Source organism: Coregonus lavaretus, assembly GCF_964263955.1.
Source record: "Coregonus lavaretus genome assembly, contig: HAP1_SCAFFOLD_1023, whole genome shotgun sequence".
Lineage (NCBI taxonomy): Eukaryota > Metazoa > Chordata > Actinopteri > Salmoniformes > Salmonidae > Coregonus > Coregonus lavaretus.
The window spans coordinates 77,580-103,240 of record NW_028162422.1 but is presented as its reverse complement, the minus strand read 5'-3'; the positions used below and the strand labels follow the sequence as shown (position 1 = coordinate 103,240).

Genomic DNA, 25,661 nt, shown 5'->3' with positions numbered 1-25,661 from the left:
CAAATCGTTTTGTGTTCTACTTGTAGCCATGGTTGTCCTGAAAATAAAAAGGTAAAACACTTCATTGTGAGGCTAAAACTAAGGTCTGGACATGCAGATAAATGAAAGTCAGATAAATTAAAAGCCGATTTTTTATCTGTGGTTTCGGGACTGATAGGGTTAATGCCCCCTCTGGTCAACATTGTGGTCTTGCCAATATCTATACACACCACCACCGTCAATACTCCTGACCCAAAGCAGTATTTAATTCACGCTCAATATTGAGTTGGTCTTCAGTAGGCTACCTGATGAAGGGGAAACTATTATAAAATATATATCTCTCTCCACCCCCCACCAATTTGAAGACCGCCCACTTCAGATATTTTGCTAGAGGAGACCCCCTTAAAGATTTAAAAAGAGAGACAGAGTCGGACAGTTTGACAGTCACTCACTGAGGGTTGGCATCGCCTTGCGCACAGACACAACTTCTCCGCTGCGCGTCTAGTCGCTCACGCCAGTCCGCCTTCTGTCCTCATGTTTAGGATGCTACAAACACCGCAGCTCCGCCAAGGCTTGATTGCGCTTTTCATGTGGTTCACTCACTTTATGGAGGACCACAAAGTCCAGGGTGAGTATGCTATGATTAATTATGTGATGTGGCATAACTTTTTAAGGTCAAGTTGTAGGCGACATTTGTAATTGGTTCATCAGTCCATGGGAACATTTAGTGAACCTAGTGAGATACAGTAGTGTCTTATCTCATGCAAAATGGAAAGGCGACTGCATGGGTGTGTAACTTTGAGTTATATCTTTGTGTCTGACTTTCTGGACTGAATTCAGTTGTTATGTACTTTCAAGTTTTTTCCACTTCCAAATTACAAAATGTTCTAAGGAAACGCGGTACCAAGCTCAGTAAATGCATCTTTCATATAGGTCATAAGAACATATGGGTGATTATGTACTTAATGATTGGTGATTGTATCTAAAACTAAATATGCTGGCTCTAATGGAGTTCATCAAAACATGCCATGAATCATAAAATTACGCATAAGTACTCTGAAGAAGGAATCTACACTTAGCTAAACTATTGCATACGGAGATTGGTCAACATGACTCCTTATACCTTTACAAGTGGGTCAATGTCCTACGAGCTGAGCTGAGACAGATGGACTGGTGAGTACCAAGGAGGAGTTACGCGCGGCTCCTCTCGTGCGGCCTTTGGTGAAATCCCGCTGCGTTGGGATTTATTGGTCTTTACGCAATCAGACACATTTGGCACAGCCTGTATTGTAGAACTTCGCTCTAAACACACACACACACACACACACACACACACACACACACACACACACACACACACACACACACACACACACACACACACACACACATATATATATATATATATCCATTTATGCTTTTTTGTTTAGAGCAAAGTTCCAGGGTGCTATAGGGGAAAATGGGGTATTGTTTATAATAATATAATATGCCATTTAGCAGACGCTTTTATCCAAAGCGACTAGCCTGCTCAAATAATGCTATACTTTACCGTTATACCCGTGATATGAGACGTTAATTGGACATGGACTGTCTCTCTCTAGCCGGTAACTGCTGGTTGCAGCAGGGAAAGAACGGCCGGTGCCAGGTGCTCTACATGTCCGGGATGACCCGGGAGGACTGCTGCCGGAGTGGTCGTCTGGGCACGGCATGGACCGAGGAAGACGTGCCCAACAGCACGCTGTTCCGGTGGATGATCTTCAATGGAGGCGCGCCTAATTGCATACCTTGTAAAGGTGAGTGAAGTGGGTGGTAATGATGAATATCATCATTGCAAGTGGTGCAACATTATTCTGAAACCTGGTGGAACTTTTTGCAAGAAACTCCAACATGTTATAAAGTGTATGGCATGTAATGTTAAATAATTACTCCCACATAGTATCCTGTAATAATGGGTTTTGATAAAGGCATTTGTCCTTATATCAGACGGACCCATTATGCATGATGACCAGTTCCTCCATCCATCGACCCAACCATCCATCCATCCATCCATTTCAGAAACATGCGACAGTGTCGACTGTGGTCCTGGGAAGAGATGCAAGATGAACAAGAGGAACAAGCCTAGGTGTGTGTGTGCTCCGGACTGCTCTAACGTCACAGGGCGGGGGTCCGTCTGTGGGTCTGATGGAAAGTCCTACAGGGACGAGTGCACCATGCTCAGGGCCCGATGCAGAAACCATCCCGACCTGGAGGTGCAGTATCACGGGCGCTGCCGCAGTAAGTCCCTCTCAGGATTAGGATAGCAAAATTCTGGAAATTTTCCCCAAATTCGTACGTTTTCCAGATACAGTATCCCAGTTGTAGCATACCTCCCTGTTTATTCCCTTCTGATTCTGGGAATTATTGGAAACGTTTCAGGAATTTTGCAACCCAGCCAGTTCATTTATACAGGGTCAAATGAGGACATGCTCTTACTTTCAGTGAGGACCTTTGCCAGACTTAGCTTCCATTTCCAGTCTTTTACATATATGTATTATTTTGGAAACAGTTGTCTGACTTGTGAGACTATGCCAGTCTTAGGTTAAAAGACTGTTTGCCCATGTATGGCACAAGGGGCTTACTATACAGTGGGGGGAAAAAGTATTTAGTTAGCCACCAATTGTGCAAGTTCTCCCACAGGCCTGTAATTTTCATCATAGGTACACGTCAACTATGACAGACAAAATGAGAAAAAAAAATCCAGAAAATCACATTGTAGGATTTTTAATGAATTTATTTGCAAATTATGGTGGAAAATAAGTATTTGGTCAATAACAAAAGTTTCTCAATACTTTGTTATATACCCTTTGTTGGCAATGACACAGGTCAAACGTTTTCTGTAAGTCTTCACAAGGTTTTCACACACTGTTGCTGGTATTTTGGCCCATTCCTCCATGCAGATCTCCTCTAGAGCAGTGATGTTTTGGGGCTGTCGCTGGGCAACACAGACTTTCAACTCCCTCCAAAGATGTTCTATGGGGTTGAGATCTGGAGACTGGCTAGGCCACTCCAGGACCTTGAAATGCTTCTTACGAAGCCACTCCTTCGTTGCCCGGGCGGTGTGTTTGGGATCATTGTCATGCTGAAAGACCCAGCCACGTTTAATCTTCAATGCCCTTGCTGATGGAAGGAGGTTTTCACTCAAAATCTCATGATACATGGCCCCATTCATTCTTTCCTTTACACGGATCAGTTGTCCTGGTCCCTTTGCAGAAAAACAGCCCCAAATAATGATGTTTCCACCCCCATGCTTCACAGTAGGTATGGTGTTCTTTGGATGCAACTCAGCATTCTTTGTCCTCCAAACACGACAAGTTGAGTTTTTACCAAAAAGTTCTATTTTGGTTTCATCTGACCATATGACATTCTCCCAATCCTCTTCTGGATCATCCAAATGCACTCTAGCAAACTTCAGACGGGCCTGGACATGTACTGGCTTAAGCAGGGGGACACGTCTGGCACTGCAGGATTTGAGTCCCTGGCGGCGTAGTGTGTTACTGATGGTAGGCTTTGTTACTTTGGTCCCAGCTCTCTGCAGGTCATTCACTAGGTCCCCCCGTGTGGTTCTGGGATTTTTGCTCACCGTTCTTGTGATCATTTTGACCCCACGGGGTGAGATCTTGCGTGGAGCCCCAGATCGAGGGAGATTATCAGTGGTCTTGTATGTCTTCCATTTCCTAATAATTGCTCCCATAGTTGATTTCTTCAAACCAAGCTGCTTACCTATTGCAGATTCAGTCTTCCCAGCCTGGTGCAGATCTACAATTTTGTTTCTGGTGTCCTTTGACAGCTCTTTGGTCTTGGCCATAGTGGAGTTTGGAGTGTGACTGTTTGAGGTTGTGGACAGGTGTCTTTTATACTGATAACAAGTTCAAACAGGTGCCATTAATACAGGTAACGAGTGGAGGACAGAGGAGCCTCTTAAAGAAGTTGTTACAGGTCTGTGAAAGCCAGAAATCTTGCTTGTTTGTAGGTGACCAAATACTTATTTTCCACCATAATTTGCAAATACATTCATTAAAAATCCTACAATGTGATTTTCTGGATTTTTTTTTCTCCATTTGTCTGTCATAGTTGACGTGTACCTACGATGACAATTACAGGCCTCTCTCATCTTTTTAAGTGGGAAAACTTGCACAATTGGTGGCTGACTAAATACTTTTTTCCCCCACTGTACTTACTGCTTATGACCTGGAGGCAGTAGACTAGGCATTACTAGGCTCAGTGCCTAAATTGGGCCAGGACTCACTCACTGGAAGACATTACACACACTTCAGGGTGTGTGAGGCTGAGTATCAACTATTGTAGACTGGTGTATCAACCTGATTTACAACACATTATCTGGTGCATGGGCACAGAAACAACTGGTTAAGACAACTTTAGAGTTATGCAGGTCCAAAAAAGACCAGAAGTGTGAGGTGTAGTCTGTCATCTGACTTGGGCAGTATGGAAAGCTTATATATTACTGCAATATAGCAGCAAGGGAAAACAAACATCACATGTGAGTGAATACTCACCTGATGTCACCTGAGATTGGTGAAGTGAAACATTTGAATTGTGTGTAATTGAATGTTTCACATGACATGAACGATGTCACATATGTCAGTCATGCCTGTGTGTGTGTGCGTGTGTCTGTGTGTGTGCGTGTGCGTGTGTGTGTGTGTTTCCATCCACAGAGACATGTCATGGAGTTCGCTGTCCTGGTAGCGCGTCGTGTGTCGTGGACCAGACGAATAACGCCTACTGTGTGACATGTAATCACCAGTGTCCAGAGGTGACGTCACCAGACCAGTACCTGTGTGGGAACGATGGTGTTGTTTACGCCAGTTCCTGCCACCTGAGGAGAGCCACGTGCATCTTGGGAAGGTCCATTGGTGTGGCCTACGAAGGGAAATGCATTGGTAAGTACTGGAGAGTCAATATGTGGAGTTGTATGTAAAGTTGATACATCACTTGTAGAATGGAGTTTCTGTACACTTAGATCGATGAAGATTTGAGTGCTTTGATGTGCCAAGCTTTCGGTCACAAAGACCTTTGTCAGAGCATACTAGAGTAGTAGGCCTGCTGAGCATCAAAAAACATGTCTGTTCTGTCTGTTCAAATTCACACAGACAGGGCACTAGGTCTATTGGCGCCATCACCAGAATCATGCTGTCTGTGTGAGTCAGAAATGAATCTGCGCTGGCCTGGGCCTGTGAGGGAGTGTAATAATAGCGTCTGATGCTCTCTGTGTGTGTCTCCTCTCCAGACGCCAGGTCGTGTGAGGACATTGTGTGCCGGGGAGCAAAGCGTTGTCTGTGGGATGAAGCAAGTGGCCGTGGACGCTGCTCTGTGTGTGACGAGGCGTGTCCGGAAAGTCGCCAAGCCGAGAGTGTGTGCTCCAGCGACAACAACACTTACCCCAGCGAGTGTTCCATGAGGCAGGCCGCCTGTGCTCAGCAGCGCCTCCTGGAGGTCAAACACTCAGGATCCTGCAACTGTAAGTCTACGGTTGTGTCTGAAACGGCACCCAATTCACTATATAGCGCATTACTTTTGACCAGAGCGACGCATCCATTGAGAACTTAGGAGAAAGTGGCTCCTACTCCAATACATGTATTTCCCCAGTCAGTTTACCCAACTGTTTACCCAAAGTTTACCCAAGGTCATCATTGAGGGGCAAATCCTAACTGACACTTAGCCAAATTTTCACTTAGTCACATTGACATCAATGCATGACTAAGTTAAAATGTTACTTAAGTGGAAGTTAGGATAAGCCCCTGAGGGAAAAGAATGTGGGACCAACTCCAACCCATCCCTCATCCTATTTTCACAATGTGATGTTATGTTAAAGATGTCTTAGTGTGCCTATCACGGCAAAGTCACTTTCACAAAAACAACTTGCTTGTGAAAGTATGATAATGTAGTCTCTATCTCTCTCTGTGGAAGAAATTAGCCTGGGGATGAGGTTAGATACAATGTAAAGGCAAACCTTATGACCGACCACCTCATAAATTGACCGTTATTCTATTGTTCCCGTGATGTTTGGTTCATTCATAACATGGATGAATGTCTCTCAGTGTATCCTTCCTATAATTACCACAATGCCTTGCATTTCTCCTGTAAACAGTAAACAGTAATGTTGCTGTGATTAAATTATTTCAGCATGTGGATTATGAGGACTGGGTTTTGGATGAGTTGCTTTTTGGATGGGGTTTCGACTACATCTGCCTGTGGATGTTTGTTTTGAAGATAAATATTTTTAAAGGGCAAATACCACACCAACAGGGTGGTCCTTTGCAGAAATGGGATAGGTCCCAGTCCCCTGTCTTGTGCATCATCTGAAAGCAGAGTTTCACAATACAGAAATTAAGTTGTATTATATTGTATTGTAAGGATGAGTATATGAGCTCTGTTCTGTTCTCTCTATCTTCAGGTTTAAACCTGGTTTAAACCACTGAGCCAACAGACCCTCATACACCACCACGACCACCACTGCCCTGCCCAGCCCAGCCAACACCCCAGCGTCTCAGCCTCCCAGGACCCAGCTTCTATCATAACCAGAATCACCTTGCTTCATGTCCCATATTCTGGTCCATGGGAGAAGAAGACTGTCAGTGAATCAAGTCAAGGAAAAGAAGCTAAATGTTGCAGTGAGATTCTGTGCTGTTGTTATGTTCACTGATGCAACAGCAAGTGGACCATTTGTTCTTCCATATATTCAGCATCAGACATGGAACTTTGAGGAAAAGGAGGATGAAGAGGAGGATGAAAAGGATCTTCTCAATCAATACGTCCTCCAAAACAGACCGGATGATAAACATTCATAATAGCTGAACAGTGTTTCAGCTCAGCCACAGAATACTGTTCATACTGTACATAAAGTGTATGATTATTTATTGTCCTGGGCGCAGTTTCCCAAAAGCATCTTAAGGCTAGGATCCTATGCTTCTAACGATGAACTTAGCCTTAAGATGCTTTTGGGAAAGCGGACCCAGGAAGAGAAGAGGAACTAAGCAATCGTATATTTCAGAACTTCTGTGTGTTGTTTACTTGTATGTATTTAAATATTTTGTTTATGATTATTTATACATTTACAGTGTCAGTCTGTCTTACTGTATACCCTTTGTCTCTTGCATTTTATCCAAAGAGAAAGTGTATTATTTATTTGAGGTGCAATGCTACCCACATTGATATTCTTCTCATGTAAACTCCTGTAACACATTCTCTATCTGACTTGTACACATCTGCTTGTTGTGGGCAAAGATTTGGATTTTTCCCATCTTCCCGTGTTCCTCCATTGTGAAATGTTGGCTAGCTTGTTGTGTGTGTTCCAGTTTATTTTATTGAGAACTTGTTGCTCACTGATGTATATACCCTAGTGAGAGAAAGACCCTGGTTTTGTTTACAACTCAAAGCTGACCCAAATGGCTTTGTCTAGTTTTTGTTGAACAAAAGTTACCTGTCCTAGTCCTAGTACAGTGCATACTAATACCTTTAGTCAATTGTCGCTTTCCCTTCAGAAATGTAATAGTTTTGTGCATTATGGGGAAGAGGATGGAGAATACTGTGACTGAAACAATGTATGTATTATGTTTTATACAACATTTAAGTAGGTATAATGTCATTATTCATTTTTGAGTTGACAATATTTTTGTTTTTAATATTTCATAATGTGCCATTGATACTCTTGTACACTTTTATTTGCCAATGTCTTTCAGCGCGGTCAATCGTGGAATTCATATCACTCCCTCGGAGCCAAGTAAATGCAACTTACCACACAATGTTCATCACATACAATATATCAAACTTAAGCATGCTGTATTTCCTCCCACTTTGGGGGATATTCATATGACTTAACTGCTGCGGTAAATGTACTACCTGTTTGTCCAAAACAGAAATCTGTTTTCAGAAGATAACAGCTTCTAAATTTACAGTGGGGATGAATATTGATGAATAAATCTTGGTCTATTTTGTTATATTATGTTGAATAGAGATTCAGTCATAAATATATAGTTTTGTATTTTTTATGTGAATGTTAAATGTACATAATAGCTATGATGATGATATTTGTACAGGGCAGGAGAGTAAAGAATAAAATAATGTTTTTCCCTCAAACGTTTTTGTCCTTTGTCTATCATTTACACACACATTACACAAAGCAAATACCTACCTTTCCTCTCCTGTGTACTCAATCCAGTCCAGTATTCTACATCATCATCAGATTTACAGTAATACAATCTCAGCCAGACAGTCAGTCAGTAATTTTCTCTCCTCAGTGCTCCATGTGCTCCTCCTCAGTCCTCAACTACCTGAGTGTTATCTTGTGCTGAAATACCATATAGACAGATACTGTATTTATGTATTTATCTCTATGTGCAGGATAGGAGTGTGTCACTCAGTCACAGCCATATCTAAACCAGTATAGCACAGCTCAACCACAGCAGAACAAACTTGTGGCTGAAGCTTGTTTGGCATCGTTTCCACAGCTGTGAGAAAAGCTGACATAGCTTCTGTGCTAAGTTGTTGTGTTTGGTCTGCTCTCTGTATGCGTGTGAGATCGGGGGCATCAGGGTCCAGCAGACATGAACCAGCTCTCCTCCTCTCCATCCCTCTTCCTGCTCTGCCTTGGATCAGAACCTGAGACTCTCATCTAATCACATTTCAGCAGCAGTAAATGCGATACTAATCGTACTGTGTGTGCCGTGACTGGTCCTTGTCTGTCTTTTTTGGAAAATGCTGTCTGGGCCTGGGAGTCCACACTGCTAATATAACAACATTATGGAAATGCTGATGCGACAGTCTGAGCCCAGGCTGAGCTGAGTGGGAGCATTTCCTATGGTGGCATCAGAGGTGAGGTGTACTCTCTCTCCTCTCTCTCCTGTCCTGACCTTGGCATAGCATGAAAGGCAAAACCTGGAAGGTTGCACTGGGAACCAGTGACTCATCACTAAAGTTACGGTCATAGATTATAAAGTCATATAAATGATTATAAACTGATTGATATATGGACTTCTATTTGGATTGTACATACAGTAGATCTTGAATGATGGAAAGGATTGCAGAATGTATGCCTGTTTTTAATAAGAGAAGAGGACATTTTGAGGGAGGGAGGGAGCGAGATAGAGAGGGGGAGAAAGAGAGAGGGGGAGAAAGAGAGGCAGACAGGCAGAGAGAGAGAGAGAGAGAGAGAGAGAGAGAAGAGAGGGAAGTAATGACTCAAAAAAAGGATGTGTTGCTGAAGTTTCATACGAAAAGTGTTAGACAGTAACAGTGCTTGACGGGGTGCTCAAAGTGCTGCCCACACACAATGCCATCTGCCAGAAACTGGGGACCTTTTTGGACTAGAGTCTAGATAGATGGACCGGATGAGTGTGTTATATGAATCCTTTCCTCTTTCCTGTTCACAGACAGACCCCTCTAGCCCTGACAGACAGACCCAACCAGACACGCTATAGACCCTGCTGAGCTCCTCTTAGGTGTTCAATAGAAACTTGTGAAAATGTGTAGATGTCTGTAGAACAGGACTGTACCAGTCAGTCATAGCAGGTCCTCGCAGGGCAGGGGACTGGCTGGGAGCTGGGAGCACAGCACAGCACACTGTGTACAGTAACACTCATACACTCTGGAATAGGAATGAACTAACATTGGGGATCTATTGAAATTGAAACAGTACAGTCCCACTGGGCACACACTGGTTGAATCTACGTTGTTTCAACGCAATTTGTCGACGTATTGTGAAATGGAATCAATGTGGAAAATACATTGAATTTGAAAAAAAGTCATCAACCAGTACTGTTTTCATCTCATTTCAACCAGCGTTGTAAATATTGAAATTAGGGTAAAACTTCAACTTAAATACATTGACTTAACTTGACTAACAGGTTGTTATATCAATCTAATTTCAACTAAGCCAAATTCATTATATTAATAATATACTTTTACCTTTGGATATTGTCTTGTATATGGATGAAGTCACATCGCCATCTCAACCAAAACTCTAACTTGAAGAATAGGACTAAATCAAATTAAACTTTTATTGAAGTGCATTTAAAGTTTGATTTGATTTAGTGCTATTCTTTAACTACAGTGAAGGAAAAAAGTATTTGATCCCCTGCTGATTTTGTACGTTTGCCAACTGACAAAGAAATTATCAGTCTATAATTTTAATGGTAGGTTTATTTGAACAGTGAGAGATAGAATAACAACAACAAAAATCCAGAAAAACGCATGTCAAAAATGTTATAAATAGATTTGCATTTTAATGAGGGAAATAAGTATTTGACCCCCTCTCAATCAGAAAGACTTCTGGCTCCCAGGTGTCTTTTATACAGGTAACGAGATGAGATTAGGAGCACACTCTTAAAGGGAGTGCTCCTAATCTCAGTTTGTTACCTGTATAAAAGACACCTGTCCACAGAAGCAATCAATCAATCAGATTCCAAACTCTCCACCATGGCCAAGACCAAAGAGCTCTCCAAGGATGTCAGGGACAAGATTGTAGACCTACATAAGGCTGGAATGGGCTACAAGACCATCGCCAAGCAGCTTGGTGAGAAGGTGACAACAGTTGGTGCGATTATTCGCAAATGGAAGAAACACAAAAGAACTGTCAATCTCCCTCGGCCTGGGGCTCCATGCAAGATCTCACCTCGTGGAGTTGCAATGATCATGAGAACGGTGAAGAATCAGCACAGAACTACACGGGAGGATCTTGTCAATGATCTCAAGGCAGCTGGGACCATAGTCACCAAGAAAACAATTGGTAACACACTACGCCGTGAAGGACTGAAATCCTGCAGCGCCCGCAAGGTCCCCCTGCTCAAGAAAGCACATATACATGCCTGTCTGAAGTTTGCCAATGAACATCTGAATGATTCAGAGGAGAACTGGGTGAAAGTGTTGTGGTCAGATGAGACCAAAATCGAGCTCTTTGGCATCATCTCAACTCGCCGTGTTTGGAGGAGGAGGAATGCTGCCTATGACCCCAAGAACACCATCCCCACCGTCAAACATGGAGGTGGAAACATTATGCTTTGGGGGTGTTTTTCTGCTAAGGGGACAGGACAACTTCACCGCATCAAAGGGACGATGGGCGGGGCCATGTACCGTCTAATCTTGGGTGAGAACCTCCTTCCCTCAGCCAGGGCATTGAAAATGGGTCGTAGATGGGTATTCCAGCATGACAATGACCCAAAACACAAGGCCAAGGCAAAGGAGTGGCTCAAGAAGAAGCACATTAAGGTCCTGGAGTGGCCTAGCCAGTCTCCAGACCTTAATCCAATAGAAAATCTGTGGAGGGAGCTGAAGGTTCGAGTTGCCAAACGTCAGGCTCGAAACCTTAATGACTTGGAGAAGATCTGCAAAGAGGAGTGGGACAAAATCCCTCCTGAGATGTGTGCAAACCTTGTGGCCAACTACAAGAAACATCTGACCTCTGTGATTGCCAACAAGGGTTTTGCCACCAAGTACTAAGTCATGTTTTGCAGAGGGGTCAAATACTTATTTCCCTCATTAAAATGCAAATCAATTTATAACATTTTTGACATGTGTTTTTCTGGATTTTTGTTGTTGTTATTCTGTCTCTCACTGTTCAAATAAACCTACCATTAAAATTATAGACTGATCATTTCTTTGTCAGTGGGCAAACATACAAAATCAGCAGGGGATCAAATACTTTTTTCCCTCACTGTATAATTTTTGGTTGAGATGGAGACGTGAATCCAACATATAAATCATTAATTTGTAAACAAACTGGATATTGAATTACGAACGCAACCAAATATCAACAATTGAAGGAGATGCATCTTTTGCTTGGATAGTGTATATTATGAATAACATACAGTACCAGTCAAAAGTTTGGACACACCTACTCATTCAAGGTTTTTTCTTTATTTGTATATTGCAGAATAATAGTGAAGACATCAAAACTATGAAATAACACATATGGAATCATGTAGTAACCAAAAAAGTGTTAAGTATTTTATATTTGAGATTCTTCAAAGTAGCCAGCCTTTGCCTTGATGACAGCTTTGCACACTCTTGGCATGCTGTCAACCAGCTCATGAGGTAGTCACCTGGAATGCATTTCAATTAACAGGTGTGCCTTCTTAAAAGTTAATTTGTGGAATTTCTTTCCTTCTTAATGCGTTTGAGCCAATCAGTTGTGTTGTGACAAGGTAAGGGTGGTATACAGAAGATAGCCCTATTTGGTAAAAGATCAAGTCCATATTATGGCAAGAACAGCTCAAATAAGCAAAGAGAAACGACAGTCCATCATTACTATAAGACATGAAGGTCAGTCAATCCGGAAAACTTCAAGAACTTTGAAAGTTTCTTCAAGTGCAGTCGCAAAAACCATCAAGCGCTATGATGAAACTGGCTCTCATGAGGACCGCCACAGGATAAGTTAATTAGAGTTACCAGCCTCAGAAATTGCAGCCCAAATAAATGCTTCACAGAGTTCACGTAACAGACACATCTCAACATCAACTGTTCAGAGGAGACTGTGTGAATCAGGCCTTCATGGTCGTATTGCTGCAAATAAACCACTACTAAAGGACACCAATAAGAAGAAGAGACTTGCTTGGGCCAAGAAACACGAGCAATGGACATTAGACCGTGGAAATTTGTCCTTTGGTCTGGAGTCCAAATTGGAGATGTTTGGTTCCAACCGCTGTGTCTTTGTAAGATGCGGTGTGGGTGAACGGATGATCTCCGCATGTGTATACATTTTTTTGGGTTACTACATTATTTCATAGTTTTGATGTCGTCACTATTATTCTACAATGTAGAAAATCGTTTTTTAAAAACTGGAATGAGTAGGTGTGTCCAAACTTTTGACTGGTACTGTGTGTATATATACAGTGAGGGAAAAAAGTATGATGGTGTGGGGGTGCTTTCCTGGTGACACTGTCAGTGATTTATTTAGAATTCAAGGCACACTTAACCAGCATGGCTACCACAGCATTCTGCAGCGATACGCCATCCCATCTGGTTTGCGCTTAGTGGGACTGTCATTTGTTTTTCAACAGGTCAATAACCCAAAACACACCTCCAGGCTGTGTAAGAGCTATTTGACCAAGAAGGAGAGTGATGGAGTCCTGCATCAGTTGACCTGGCCTCCACAATCACCCGACCTCAACCCAATTGAGATGGTTTGGGAAGAGTTGGACCGCAGAGTGAAGGAAAAACAGCCAACAAGTGCTCAGCATATGTGGGAACTCCTTCAAGACTATTGGAAAAGCATTCCAGGTGAAGCTGGTTGAGAGAATGCCAAGAGCATGTAAAGCTGTCATCAAGGCAAAGGGTGGCTACTTTTAAGAATCTAAAATCTAAAATATATTTAGATTTGTTTAACACTTTTTTGGTTACTACATGATTCCATAAGTGTTATTTCATAGTTTGTCAACATAATTTCAATCATCCAATACACAGTATATTGAATATAGGATTTTAACGATCCTACCTGGGATGTTCAACGTAATTTCAACATATACAGTGGGGAGAACAAGTATTTGATACACTGCCGATTTTGCAGGTTTTCCTACTTACAAAGCATGTATAGGTCTGTAATTTTTATCATAGGTACACTTCAACTGTGAGAGACGGAATCTAAAACAAAAATCAAGAAAATCACATTGTATGATTTTTAAGTAAGTAATTAGCATTTTATTGCATGACATAAGTATTTGATACATCAGAAAAGAAGATCTTAATATTTGGTACAAAAACCTTTGTTTGCAATTACAGAGATTATACGTTTCCTGTAGGTCTTGACCAGGTTTGCACACACTGCAGCAGGGATTTTGGCCCACTCCTCCATACAGACCTTCTCCAGATCCTTCAGGTTTCGGGGCTGTCGCTGGGCAATACGGACTTTCAGCTCCCTCCAAAGATTTTCTATTGGGTTCAGGTCTGGAGACTGGCTAGGCCACTCCAGGACCTTGAGATGCTTCTTACGGAGCCACTCCTTAATTGCCCTGGCTGTGTGTGTCGGGTCGTTGTCATGCTGGAAGACCCAGCCACGACCCATCTTCAATGCTCTTACTGAGGGAAGGAGGTTGTTGGCCAAGATCTTGCGATACATGGCCCCATCCATCCTCCCCTCAATACGGTGCAGTCGTCCTGTCCCCTTTGCAGAAAAGCATCCCCAAAGAATGATGTTTCCACCTCCATGCTTCACGGTTGGGATGGTGTTCTTGGGGTTGTACTCATCCTTCTTCTTCCTCCAAACATGGCGAGTGGAGTTTAGACCAAAAAGCTCTATTTTTGTCTCATCAGACCACATGACCTTCTCCCATTCCTTCTCTGGATCATCCAGATGGTCATTGGCAAACTTCAGACAGGCCTGGACATGCGCTGGCTTGAGCAGGGGGACATTGTGTGCGCTGCAGGATTTTAATCCATGACGGCGTAGTGTGTTACTAATAGTTTTCTTTGAGACTGTGGTCCCAGCTCTCTTCAGGTCATTGACCAGGTCCTGCTGTGTAGTTCTGGGCTGATCCCTCACCTTCCTCATGATCATTGATGCCCCACGAGGTGAGATCTTGCATGGAGCCCCAGACCGAGGGTGATTGACCGTCATCTTGAACTTCTTCCATTTTCTAATAATTGTGCCAACAGTTGTTGCCTTCTCACCAAGCTGCTTGCCTATTGTCCTGTAGCCCATCCCAGCCTTGTGCAGGTCTACAATGTTATCCCTGATGTCCTTACACAGCTCTCTGGTCTTGGCCATTGTGTAGAGGTTGGAGTCTGTTTGATTGAGTATGTGGACAGGTGTCTTTTATACAGGTAACAAGTTCAAACAGGTGCAGTTAATACAGGTAATGAGTGGAGAACAGGAGGACTTCTTAAAGAAAAACTAACAGGTCTGTGAGAGACGGAATTCTTACTGGTTGGTAGGTGATCAAATCTTATGTCATGCAATAAAATACAAATTAATTACTTAAAAATCATACATTGTGATTTTCTGGATTTTTGTTTTAGATTCCGTCTATCACAGTTGAAGTGTACATATGATAAAAATTACAGACCTCTACATGCTTTGTAAGTAGGAAAACCTTCAAAAACGGCAGTGTATCAAATACTTGCTCTCCCCACTGTACATAGTTCTGATGATTATGTTGAAATTAGATTGATGTAACAACCTGTTAGTCAGGATAAATCATTGTACACTGAACAAAAATATAAATGCAACATGCAACAATTTCAAAGATTTTACTGAGTTACAGTTCATATAAGTAAATCAGTCAATTACAATGAATCCATTAAGTCCTTATCTATGGATTTCACATGACTGGGAATACAGATATGCATCTGTTGGTCACAGATACCTTTAAAAAAAAGATAGGGGCGTGAATCAGAAAACCAGTCAGTATCTGGTGTGACCACCACTGGCCTCATGCAGCATGACAGATACAGTGGCTTGCGAAAGTATTCACCCTCTTGGCATTTTTCCTATTTTGTTGCCTTACAACCTGGAATTAAAATAGATTTTTGGGCGGGTTGTATCATTTGATTTACACAACATGTCTACCACTTTGAAGATGCAAAATATATTTGATTGAGAAACAAACAAGAAATAAACAAAAAAAACAGAAAACTTGAGCGTGCATAACTATTCCCCCCCAAAGTCAATACTTTGTAGAGCCACCTTTTGCAGCAATTACAGCTGCAAGTCTCTTGGGGTATATCTCTATAAGCTTGGCACATCCAGCCACTGGGATATTTGCCCATTCTTCAAGGCAGAACTGCTCCAGCTCCTTCAAGTTGGATTGGTTCCGCTGGTGTACAGCAATCTTTAAGTCATACCACAGATTCTCAATTGGATTGAGGTCTGGGCTTTGACTAGGCCATTCCAAGACATTTAAATGTTTCCCCTTAAACCACTCGAGTGTTGCTTTAGCAGTATGCTTAGGGTCATTGTCCTGCTGGAAGGTGAACCTCCGTCCCAGTCTCAAATCTCTGGAAGACTGAAACAGGTTTCCCTCAAGCCATCCATCATTCCTTCAATTCTGACCAGTTTCCCAGTCCCTGCCGATGAAAAACATCCCCACAGCATGATGCTGCCACCACCATGCTTCACTGTGGGGATGGTGTTCTCAGGGTGATGAGAGGTGTTGGGTTTGCGCCAGACATAGTGTTTTCCTTGATGGCCAAAAAGCTAAATTTTAGTCTCATCTGACCAGAGTACATTTTTCCATGTGTTTGGGGAGTCTCCCACATGCCTTTTGGCGAACACCAAACCTGTTTGCTTCTTTATTTCTTTAAGCAATGCCTTTTTTCTGTCCACTCTTCTGTAAAGCCCAGCTCTGTGGAGTGTACGGCTTAAAGTGGTCCTATGGACAGATACTCCAATATCCGCTGTGGAGCTTTGCAGATCCTTCAGGGTTATCTTTGGTATCTTTGTTGCCTCTCTGATTAATGCCCTCCTTGCCTGGTCTGTGAGTTTTGGTGGGCAGCCCTCTCGTCAGGTTTGTTTTGGTGCCATGTTCTTTCAATTTTTTTTTATAATGGATTTAATTTTGCTCTGTGTGATGGTTTTTATGACCCAACCCTGATCTGTACTTCTCCATAACTTTGTCCTTGACTTGTTTGGAGAGCTCCCTGGTCTTCATGGTGCCGCTTGCTTGGTGGTGCCCCTTGCTTAGTGGTGTTGCAGACTCTGGGGCCTTTCAGAACAGGTGTATATATACTGAGATCATGTGACAGATCATGTGACACTTAGATTGCACACATGTGGACTTTATTTAACTAATTATGTGACTTCTGAAGGTAATAGGTTGCACCAGATCTTATTTAGGGGCTTAATAGCAAAGGGGGTGAATACATATGCACGCACCACTTTTCCGTTATTTATTTTCTATAATTTTCTGAAACAAGTAAAAAAAAATATTTCACTTCACCAATTTGGACTATTTTGTGTACGTCAATTACATGAAATAAAAATGAAAATCAATTTAAATTACAGGTTGTAATGCAACAAAATAGGAAAAACGCCAAGGGGGGTGAATACTTTTGCAAGGCACAGTATCCTTCATATAGAGTTGATCCGGCTGTTGATTGTGGCCTGTGGAATGTTGTCCCACTCCTCTTCAATGGCTGTGCGAAGTCGATGGATATTGGCGGGAACTGGAACACGCTGTTGAACACGTCGATCCAGAGCATCCCAAACATGCTCAATGGGTGACATGTGTGGTGAGTATGCAGGCCATGGAAGAACTGGGATATTTTCAGCTTCCAGGAATTGTATACATATCCTTGCGACATGGGGCCATGCATTATCATGCTGAAACATGAGATGATGGTGGCAGATGAATGGCATGACAATGGGCCTCAAGATCTCGTCACGGTATCTCTGTTCATTCAAACTGCCATCGATAAAATGCAATTGGGTTCACTGTCTGTAGCTTATGCCTGTCCATACTATAACCCCAACAAGGGGCATTCTGTTCACAACCTTGACATTAGCAAACTGCTCACCCACACGACACCATACAGGCTGTCTGCCCGGTACAGTTGAATCCGGGATTCAGTCGTGAAGAGCACACTTGTCCAGCATGCCAGTGGCCATCGAAGGTGAGCATTTGCCCACTGAAGTCGGTTACGATGCCGAATTGCACTCAAGACCCCGGTTGTAATGAGGGGAAACTTACATCCGTTCTACCTCATTTCTACCAGCATGTTAAATGTACAACCAGAGGGAAAAAAACTCTAGACCACCTTTACTTCACACACAGAGACGCGTACAAAGCTCTCCCTCGCCCTCCATTTGCCAAATCTGACCATAACTCTATCCTCCTGATTCCAGCTTATAAGCAAAAACTAAAGCAGGAAGCACCAGTGACTCGGTTAATAAGCAAGTGGTCAGATGACGCAGATGCTAAGCTACAGGACTCTTTTGCTAGCACAGACTGGAATATGTTCCGGGATTCTTCCGATAGCATTGAGGAGTACACCACATCAGTCACTGGCTTCATCAATAAGTGCGTCGATGACGTCGCCCCCACAGTGACCGTACGTACCCCAACCAGAAGCCATTGATTACAGGCAACATCCGCACTGAGCTAAAGGGTAAAGCTGATGCTTTCAATGAGTGGGACTCTAACCCGGACGCTTATAAGAAATCCCGCTATGCCCTCCGATGAACCATCAAACAGGCAAAGAGTCAATACAGGACTAAGATTGAATTGTACTACACCGGCTCCGACGCTCGTCGGATGTGGCAGGGCTTGAAAACTATTACAGACTACAAAGGGAAGCACAGCCGTGAGCTGCCCAGTGACACAGCCTACCAGACGAGCTAAATCACTTCTATGCTCGCTTCGAGGCAAGCAACACTGAAGCATGCATGAGTGCATCAGCTGTTCCGGATGACTATGTGATCACACTCTCCATTCACAAGGCCGCAGGGCCAGACGGATTACCAGGACGTGTGCTCCGGCATGCGCTGACCAACTGGCAAGTGTCTTCACTGACATTTTCAACATGTCCCTGTCTGTAATACCAACATGTTTCAAGCAGACCACCATAGTCCCTGTGCCCAAGAACAGTAAGGTAACCTGCCTAAATGACTACCGACCCGTAGCACTCACGTCTGTAGCCATGAAGTGCTTTGAAAGGCTGGTTATGGCTCACATCAACACCATTATCCCAGAAACCCTAGACCAACTCCAATTTGCACACCGCCCCAACAGATCCACAGATGATGCAATCTCTATTGCACTCCACACTGCCCTTTCCCATCTGGACAAGAGGAACACATATGTGAGAATGCTATTCATTGACTACAACTCAGGGTTCAACACCATAGTGCCCTCAAAGCTCATCACTAAGCTAAGGACCCTGGGACTAAACACCTCCCTCTGCAACTGGATCTTGGACTTCCTGACGGGCCGGTAAGGTAAGGGTATGTAACAACACATCTGCCACGCTGATCCTCAACATGGGGGCTCCTCATGGGTGTGTGCTCAGTCCCCTCCTGTACTCCAACACCATCATTAAGTTTGCCGACGACACAACAGTGGTAGGCCTGATCACCGACAACGACGAGACAGCCTACAGGGAGGAGGTCAGAGACCAGGCTGTGTGGTGCCAGGATAACAACCTCTCCCTCAATGTGATCAAGACAATGAAGATGATTGTGGACTACAGGGGAAAAAAAGAGGACTGAGCATGCCCCCATTCTCATCGACGGGGCTGTAGTGGAACAGGTTGAGAGCTTCAAGTTCCTTGGTGTCCACCACCAACAAACTATCATGGTCCAAACACACCAAGATAGTCGTGAAGAGGGCACGACAAAGCCTATTCCCCCTCAGGAGACTGAAAAGTTTTGGCATGGGTCCTCAGATCCTCAAAATGTTCTACAGCTGCACCATTGAGAGGATCCTGACTGGTTGCATCACTGCCTGGTATGGCAACTGCTCGGCCTCCGACCACAAGGCACTACAGAGGGTAGTGCGTACGGCCCAGTACATCACTGGGGCCAAGCTTCCTGCCATCCAGGACCTCTATACCAGGCGGTGTCAGAGGAAGGCCCTAAAAATTATCAAAGACTCCAGCCACCCTAGTCATAGACTGTTCTCTCTGCTACCGCACGGCAAGCAGTACCGGAGCGCCAAGTCTTGGTCCAAAAGGCTTCTTAACAGCTTCTACCCCCAAGCCATAAGACTCCTAAACAGCTAATTATGGCTACGCTGACTATTTTCATTGCCCCCCAACCCCCTCTTTTACGCTGCTGCTACTCTGTTTATTATTTATGCATAGTCACTTTAACTCTACCTACATGTACACTACTGTTTGGGGTCACTTAGGAATGTCCTTGTTTTCGAATGAAAAGCAATTTTTCGTTAAAATAACATCAAATTGATCAGAAATACAGTGTAGACATTGTTAATGTTGTAAATGGCTATTTTAGATGGAAACGGCTGATTTTTATGTTATATCTACATAGGCTTACAGAGGCCCATTATCAGCAACCCTCAGTCCTGTGTTCCAATGGCACGTTGTGTTTGCTAATCCAAGTTTATCATTTTAAAAGGCTAATTGATCATTAGAAATCCCTTTGCAATTATGTTAGCATAGCTGAAAACTGTTGTGCTGATTAAAGAAGCAACACAACTGGCCTTCTTGAGATTAGTTGAGTATCTGGAGCATCAGCAATTGTGGGTTCGATTACAGGCTCAAAATGGCTAGAAACAAATAACTTTCTTCTGAAACTCATCAGTATATTCTTGTTCTGAGCAATGATGGCTATTCCATGCGAGAAATTGCCAAGAAACTGAAGATCTCGTACAACGCTGTGTACTACTCCCTTCACAGAACAGCGCAAACTGGCTCTAACCAGAATAGAAAGAGGAGTGGCGTCTCCTGAGTGGCGCAGTGGTCTAAGGCACTGCATCGCAGTGCTAGCTGTGCCACTAGAGATCCTGGTTCGAATCCAGGCTCTGTCGCAGCCGGCCGCGACCGGGAGACTCACGGGCAGCGCACAATTGGCCTAGCGTTGTCCAGGGTAGGGGAGGGAATGGCCGACAGGGATGTAGTTCAGTTGATAGAGCATGGCGTTTGCAACGCCAGGGTTGTGGGTTCGATTCCCACGGGGGACCAGTATGAAAAAAAAAAAAAAAAATGTATTCATTAACTGTAAGTCGCTCTGGATAAGAGCGTCTGCTAAATGACTAAAATGTAAATGAGTGGGAGGTCCCAGTGCACAACTGAGCAAGAGGACATATACATTAGCCATTTTGAGCCTGTAATCGAACCCACAATTGCTGATGCTCCAGATACTAGTCTCAAGAAGGCCAGTTTTATTGCTTCTTTAATCAGCACAACAGGTTTTCTAATGATCAATTTGCCTTTTAAAATTATAAACTTGGATTAGCAAACACAACGTGCCATTGGAAGACAGGACTGATGGTTCCTGATAATGGGCCTCTGTACGCCTATGTAGATATTCCATTAAAAATCAGCCGTTCCCAGCTACAATAGCCATTTACAACATTAACAATGTCTATACTATATTTCTGATCAATTTGATGTTATTTTAATGGACAAAAAAAATGCTTTTCTTTCGAAAACAAGGACATTTCTAAGTGACCCCAAACTTTTGAACGGTAGTGTACATATTACCTCAATTACCTCGACTAACCAGTGCCCCCGCACATTGACTCTACCGGTACCCCCTGTATATAGCCTCCCTACTGTTATTTTATTTTACTGCTGCTCTTTAATTATTATTATTTTTCATTATTTTAATTTTTTACTTATCTATTTTTTACTTAACACTTTTTATTTTATTAAAAACAACATTGTTGGTTAAGGGCTTGTAAGTAAGCATTTCACTGTAATGTCTACACCTGTTGTATTCAGCGCATGTGGCAAATACAATTTGATTTGATTTGATGATGAGCATGCAAATGAGCTTCCCTGAGATGGTTTCTGACAGTTTGTGCAGAAATGTTTCATTTGTGCAAACCCACAGTTTCATCAGCTGTCCAGGTCTCAGACCATCCCGCAGGTGAAGGAGCCAGATGTGGCGTTCCTGGGCTGGTGTGGTTACACATGGTCTGCGGTTGTGAGGCCGGTTGGACGTACTGCCAAATTCTCTAAAACAGCATTGGAGGTGGCTTATTGTAGAGAAATTAACATTCAATTAGCTGGCAATAGCTATGGTGGACATTCCTGCAGTCAGCATGCCAATTGCACGCTTCCTTAAAACTTGAGACATCTTTGGCATTGTCTTGTGTGACAAAACTGCACATCCTTTTATTGTCCCCAGCACAAGGTGCACCTGTTTAATGATCATGCTGTTTAATCAGCTTCTTGATATGTCACACCTGTGAGGTGTATGGATTATCTTGGCATAGGAGAAATGCTCACTAACAGGGATGTAAACAAATTTGTGCACACAATTTCAGAGAAATTAGCTATTTGTGCATATGGAACATATCTGGGATCATATATTTCAGCTGATGAAACATGGGATCAATACTTTATATGATGCGTCTATATTTTTGTTCAGTATAAATTGACAGTCTGGGCTGTGCGACAGTGGATGCACATTGATACATCTAATGGAACTGTTACAGGAATTACCCATGGAATGTGGGGATTGTGGTGCTACAACTCCCCACTATCAAGCTCAAGAAATATGGGACTAACACTTTACATGTTGTATTTATATTTTTGTTCAGTGTATTAGACTTGAGCTGAATATTTTGCTCATTGAAGTTACTGCAAGTATGAGGCAATTTTTCCACATCAAACCTTTTGTATTTCGTTGTAAAATCTTTCTGAATGGGTGCCCGGATGGTTTGAAGTGCCAATAGGCTTCTAGGTATTCTCCCGCATTCCAACAGAACCATTGTAAGGTTCTTTCAAAAGAAGCGGAAAACTAACTTCCACTTAGTTCTCATTCAATTAGATGCCATCACTGACTGAAATACAAAATTTACTTAGAAACCAAAAATCAACATTACAATAAAGCATTCATCAATTAGCAGAAAATATGGACACCGGACTGACGGTAGTCCCCGGCTGCAGTCTTTGGCCCGACGGACACTTTTCCCATTGGCCTTTTATATCTGACAGGGACTGAGAGGAGGAGTCCTCTGGAAATGAGAAAAGGATGTTAGAATGAGCTGAAAATACATACAAGTCCCATCTCTGACTTCCCTTACCTATAATCACGTTTCAAAGAGCACAAAATGGCCCGTATTCAGAGCATGTTGGCATTTATTGTCATAAATCTTGCACTGGAGGCAGCTCTGCAGAGTAGTCCCTAGCTATCACAGCCACAAAGTCATAAATCTAATATAAAACCTAACCCTAACCTTAACCACACTGCTAACCCTAATCCTAACCTTAAATTAAGACCAAAAAGCTCATTTTTGTTTTTATACTTTTTTTTAATATAGCCAATTTTGACTTTGCAGCTGGCCCATCTCGCGGAAATCGCTCAGTTCTTTCTCCAGGGCAAGATTCATGACATTAAACCTGTGTATTCACAAAGCGTCCCAGAGTATGAGCACTGATCTAGGATAGGACATCAGGTCCCCGCTGTCCATATAATTATGATCTAAAAAGCAAAGCTGATCCTAGATCAGCACTGATCCTACTCTTAGACACTTTGTTAATACGGGCCAATATGTCCCATAAGAGTGAGTATGCGTGCATGCCTCACTGCTCCCATATCTAATGAGCCGCTTTAAACGAAGAGATGAAAGATTGAATGCTGCTGCTTCTCTTTTATTAGGGCCATTAGCAGAGCAAACGTCTAGTACAACATGGACAGTTAGTTGGGCCACGTTGACCCAAAGTTTCGCAACAAGGATGTCAGTGTTGTACTGTAGTATGGGCCACAGCAATGTATCTTTGTTTGTTTAATGGTGGTAACTTAGATTATAGGCGTAAATGTGCTATAATTAAGCAATAAGGCACAAGGAGGTGTGGTATATGGCCAATATACCACGGCTAAGGGCCGTTCTTAGGCACGACGCAACGCAGCCTTTAGCCGTGGTATATTGGCCATATACCACAAACCCCTGAGGTGCCTTATCGCTATTATAAACTGGTTACCAATGTAATTAGTAAAAATAAATGTTTTGTCATACTCATGGTATACGGTCTGATATACCACAGCTATCAGCCAATCAGCATTCAGGGCTCGAACCACCCAGTTTATAATCTTGTTTATGAGGTGTCTGAAGTGAGCTATAACACAGCACAATTCCAAAACACTCCATGGATCACTACTTATAATTTACATTTATTAAAATGTTATTCTATCACCTACTGTATATGTAAAATATTTCATTGTCTATAGAAGTATTATATGTTTTCTACTCTGTGAACATTATATGAAATGTTACATTACAGCATTATCATTGATATTTCCACATGGTTGCAAGGTGTGTCAGAAAAGTAAGCGATTCTTTACTATTGTGTCATTCTTTACTATTGTTTGCTGAGATACTTTCCTGGGAAATGATGTGCTAATGTCCAGGTGTAATGGAAAGGGAAGATGAGACTTTTTAAAGAAGATTAGTGTAATGCTGTCTAGCCAGACCCTCGCTGGATAAAAGCGAGAACAGATTTAAAGTTTCTGTCTTGCAGACGGCTTTGTAAAGTTGCTCAGACATGGTTTTAGTTTTCAGGTTAATCCCAAGTGTTCATCTGTCTGCATACTAATATTTGTCTGGGACAGACAGAGAGCTAAGGACAGAGACAGTCAGAGCAATTGGAAATGGACTTAACTTCTTTTAAAATATGTTTTTTCTTGACTGAGACAGAATGCTTATTGTTATAAGAATGATTGAAGAAAGTCAAAGTACCATTGTTTCCTTTCAAGTAATTAGCATTTCTCAGCGGTGAGAGACTGTTTTCAAGCTCTGTTAAACTAGAAACAAAGATAATGACTTTCAGTCCAAATGAGGAAAGAATCTCTCTATCCTGTCCTTAAAACTGTGGTTCTAGACAGCATATTTTGGGAAGGTTTATATTCTAGAAATGTCCTTGTTTTCCATGAAAACATACATGAAATGAGTTTGAATAGGAAATGCAGCAAAATGCATAGGAAATGTAGTCATTGACAAGGTTAGAAATATTGATTTTAAATATAAATAATAATTGTGTCCTTCAAACTTTGCTTTCGTCAAAGAATCCTCCATTTGCAGCAATTACAGCCTTGCAAACCTTTGGCATTCTAGTTGTCAATTTGTTGAGGTAATCTGAAGAGATTTCACCCCATGCTTCCTGAAGCACCTCCCACAAGTTGGATTGACGGGCACTTCTTACATACCATACTGTCAAACTGCTCCCACAACAGCTCAATAGGATTGAGATCTGGTGACTGTGCTGGCCACTGCATTATAGACAGAATACCAGCTGACTGCTTCTTCCCTAAATACAGTGGGGGAAAAAAGTATTTAGTCAGCCACCAATTGTGCAAGTTCTCCCACTTAAAAAGATGAGAGAGGCCTGTAATTTTCATCATAGGTACACGTCAACTATGACAGACAAAATGAGAAAAGAAAAGCCAGAAAATCACATTGTAGGATTTTTAATGAATTTATTTGCAAATTATGGTGGAAAATAAGTATTTGGTCAATAACAAAAGTTTCTCAATACTTTGTTATATACCCTTTGTTGGCAATGACACAGGTCAAACGTTTTCTGTAAGTCTTCACAAGGTTTTCACACACTGTTGCTGGTATTTTGGCCCATTCCTCCATGCAGATCTCCTCTAGAGCAGTGATGTTTTGGGGCTGTCGCTGGGCAACACGGACTTTCAACTCCCTCCAAAGATTTTCTATGGGGTTGAGATCTGGAGACTGGCTAGGCCACTCCAGGACCTTGAAATGCTTCTTACGAAGCCACTCCTTCGTTGCCCGGGCGGTGTGTTTGGGATCATTGTCATGCTGAAAGACCCAGCCACGTTTCATCTTCAATGCCCTTGCTGATGGAAGGAGGTTTTCACTCAAAATCTCACGATACATGGCCCCATTCATTCTTTCCTTTACACGGATCAGTTGTCCTGGTCCCTTTGCAGAAAAACAGCCCCAAAGCATGATGTTTCCACCCCCATGCTTCACAGTAGGTATGGTGTTCTTTGGATGCAACTCAGCATTCTTTGTCCTCCAAACACGACGAGTTGAGTTTTTACCAAA

General features: G+C 42.6%; 1 protein-coding gene across 1 annotated transcript; it reads left to right on the top strand.

Moving 5' to 3' along the window:
* Positions 1 to 427: 427 nt before the first annotated feature.
* Positions 428 to 8,109, top strand: LOC311119279 (follistatin-A-like). Its single transcript, XM_084193999.1, has 6 exons — positions 428 to 607; positions 1,581 to 1,772; positions 2,035 to 2,253; positions 4,692 to 4,916; positions 5,264 to 5,494; positions 6,431 to 8,109. The coding sequence occupies exons 1-6, from the start codon at positions 514 to 516 to the stop codon at positions 6,445 to 6,447; spliced, it is 978 nt and encodes a 325-aa protein (XP_084050125.1). The 5' UTR covers positions 428 to 513; the 3' UTR covers positions 6,448 to 8,109.
* The last annotated feature ends 17,552 nt before the right edge of the window (positions 8,110 to 25,661 follow it).